Here is a 1,384-nt window from a genome sequence, read left to right as displayed (position 1 = left end):
GATGATGATGATGATGATGATGATGATGATGATGATGATGATGATGATGATGATGATGATGATGATTTTGATTATGATTTTGGTTCTGATTATGATGATGAAGATGTATCTCCTGATAGAAGCATCAACATCTTCCACTGTCGTCTGGAGATGCAGGACCTCTCAGTTTATCAGGAGATCCAACAGTTCCTGAAATCAGGGAAGGAGCTTTCAGAGATCCAGTGCTCAGCTCTGGTCTACATGCTGCAGATGTTAGAGGTGCTGGATGAGTTAGACCTGGAGAAGTGCAACACATCAGGTGGTGGACGACATAGACTGGTTCCAGCTGTGAGGAACTGCAGAAAGGCTCGGTGAGTCCAGATGTCTTCATGAGGTGATGCTGATGCAGCTCTATTGTCCTCCTGGTTCTTTTTCATGGTTCTAGTTGCTTCTGGACATTTTTGCTCTTTAACTTCTTCCTTCATCCTTTGGACCATTTCAACCATTCAAACATCTCCTTCAGGACAGCTCTGCGGGAGCTTTTGCTGTTTAGAGATTTGGATCAAATTTAAAATTTTCTACTTTGGATCAGTTTCCATCTTCCATTGAAATGAATAGAAAACCTTCAGATTGTAGAAAATCTGTGTTTCCTCTAAAGATCCAATCAGCCAGAGATCCACCAGAACCTTTAAACTCCTCTTCACTCATTGGGCTATTAGTCCAGAATTCACCTTTTTAGTCTCTGAATGTTTTTATAAAATCAATGTTTAGCTTTGATGGAAACTTGGATCATTATGATCAATCCCTGCATTGCTGCTGTTGCCATGGAGATGAGTTGTTTGGATTTAGAACCAACTTTTCCTCTTGCCACAGATTTCCCTCTGAATCTGTATGTAGCCCTGTGCTAATTTTTGGTTTTATTTTGATACATGGGATGGTTTCATTTCATTAAGGTTTTAGAGTGTAACTATGTCACAAATGTTTAAAAAAACGTTTTAAATGCAATTCCAAGCACTAGTAATGTCCCTATGTCTAATTTTTGTGTTTTATATATCTTTGTATTTTATTTCTGTTTGTAATACTTGCTAAATTATTTTACAAGTTTCTGATTGGTCAAGGATCCGGAAAGGAGAGTGAAAAAAAAGTATGTGTAGATGGAAGGATGGTGAAGGAGACAGCCTGCCCGGAAGTCCAAACTTTTCCAGGCTTTGGGAAAGTATCTGCAGCCAAGTGTTCGGCTAGGACACAATATATTGCAGTGGACTTTAGTGAGGTGCTCCGGGACACTTTCCGTTCGGTCTATTGGAGAAGCCAAGAGTTAAACCTGTGGAAATCTACACGTGACCAGTGCGCGAGCACGCCAGGTTCCAAGGCAGTGAGGAGGGTCGGCTACCACGGTGGTGAG

General features: G+C 41.0%; 1 protein-coding gene across 1 annotated transcript in view; it reads left to right on the top strand.

Annotated features, from left to right (window-relative positions):
- LOC107103917 (protein NLRC3-like) overlaps nt 1-354 on the top strand; it is a 10,472-nt gene extending 10,118 nt beyond the window's left edge. The window contains exon 3 of the mRNA XM_015403776.1: nt 120-354. Coding sequence (XP_015259262.1) covers nt 120-354 — 235 coding nt within the window. The remainder of the gene's footprint in view (nt 1-119) is intronic.
- The last annotated feature ends 1,030 nt before the right edge of the window (nt 355-1,384 follow it).

This window comes from Cyprinodon variegatus, unplaced genomic scaffold (genome assembly GCF_000732505.1).
Source record: "Cyprinodon variegatus isolate N-32 unplaced genomic scaffold, C_variegatus-1.0 Scaffold1564, whole genome shotgun sequence".
In the NCBI taxonomy this organism is placed as follows: domain Eukaryota; kingdom Metazoa; phylum Chordata; class Actinopteri; order Cyprinodontiformes; family Cyprinodontidae; genus Cyprinodon; species Cyprinodon variegatus.
The sequence above is the reverse complement of the archived record's forward strand: the minus strand, read 5'-3'. Positions and strand labels throughout refer to the sequence as shown.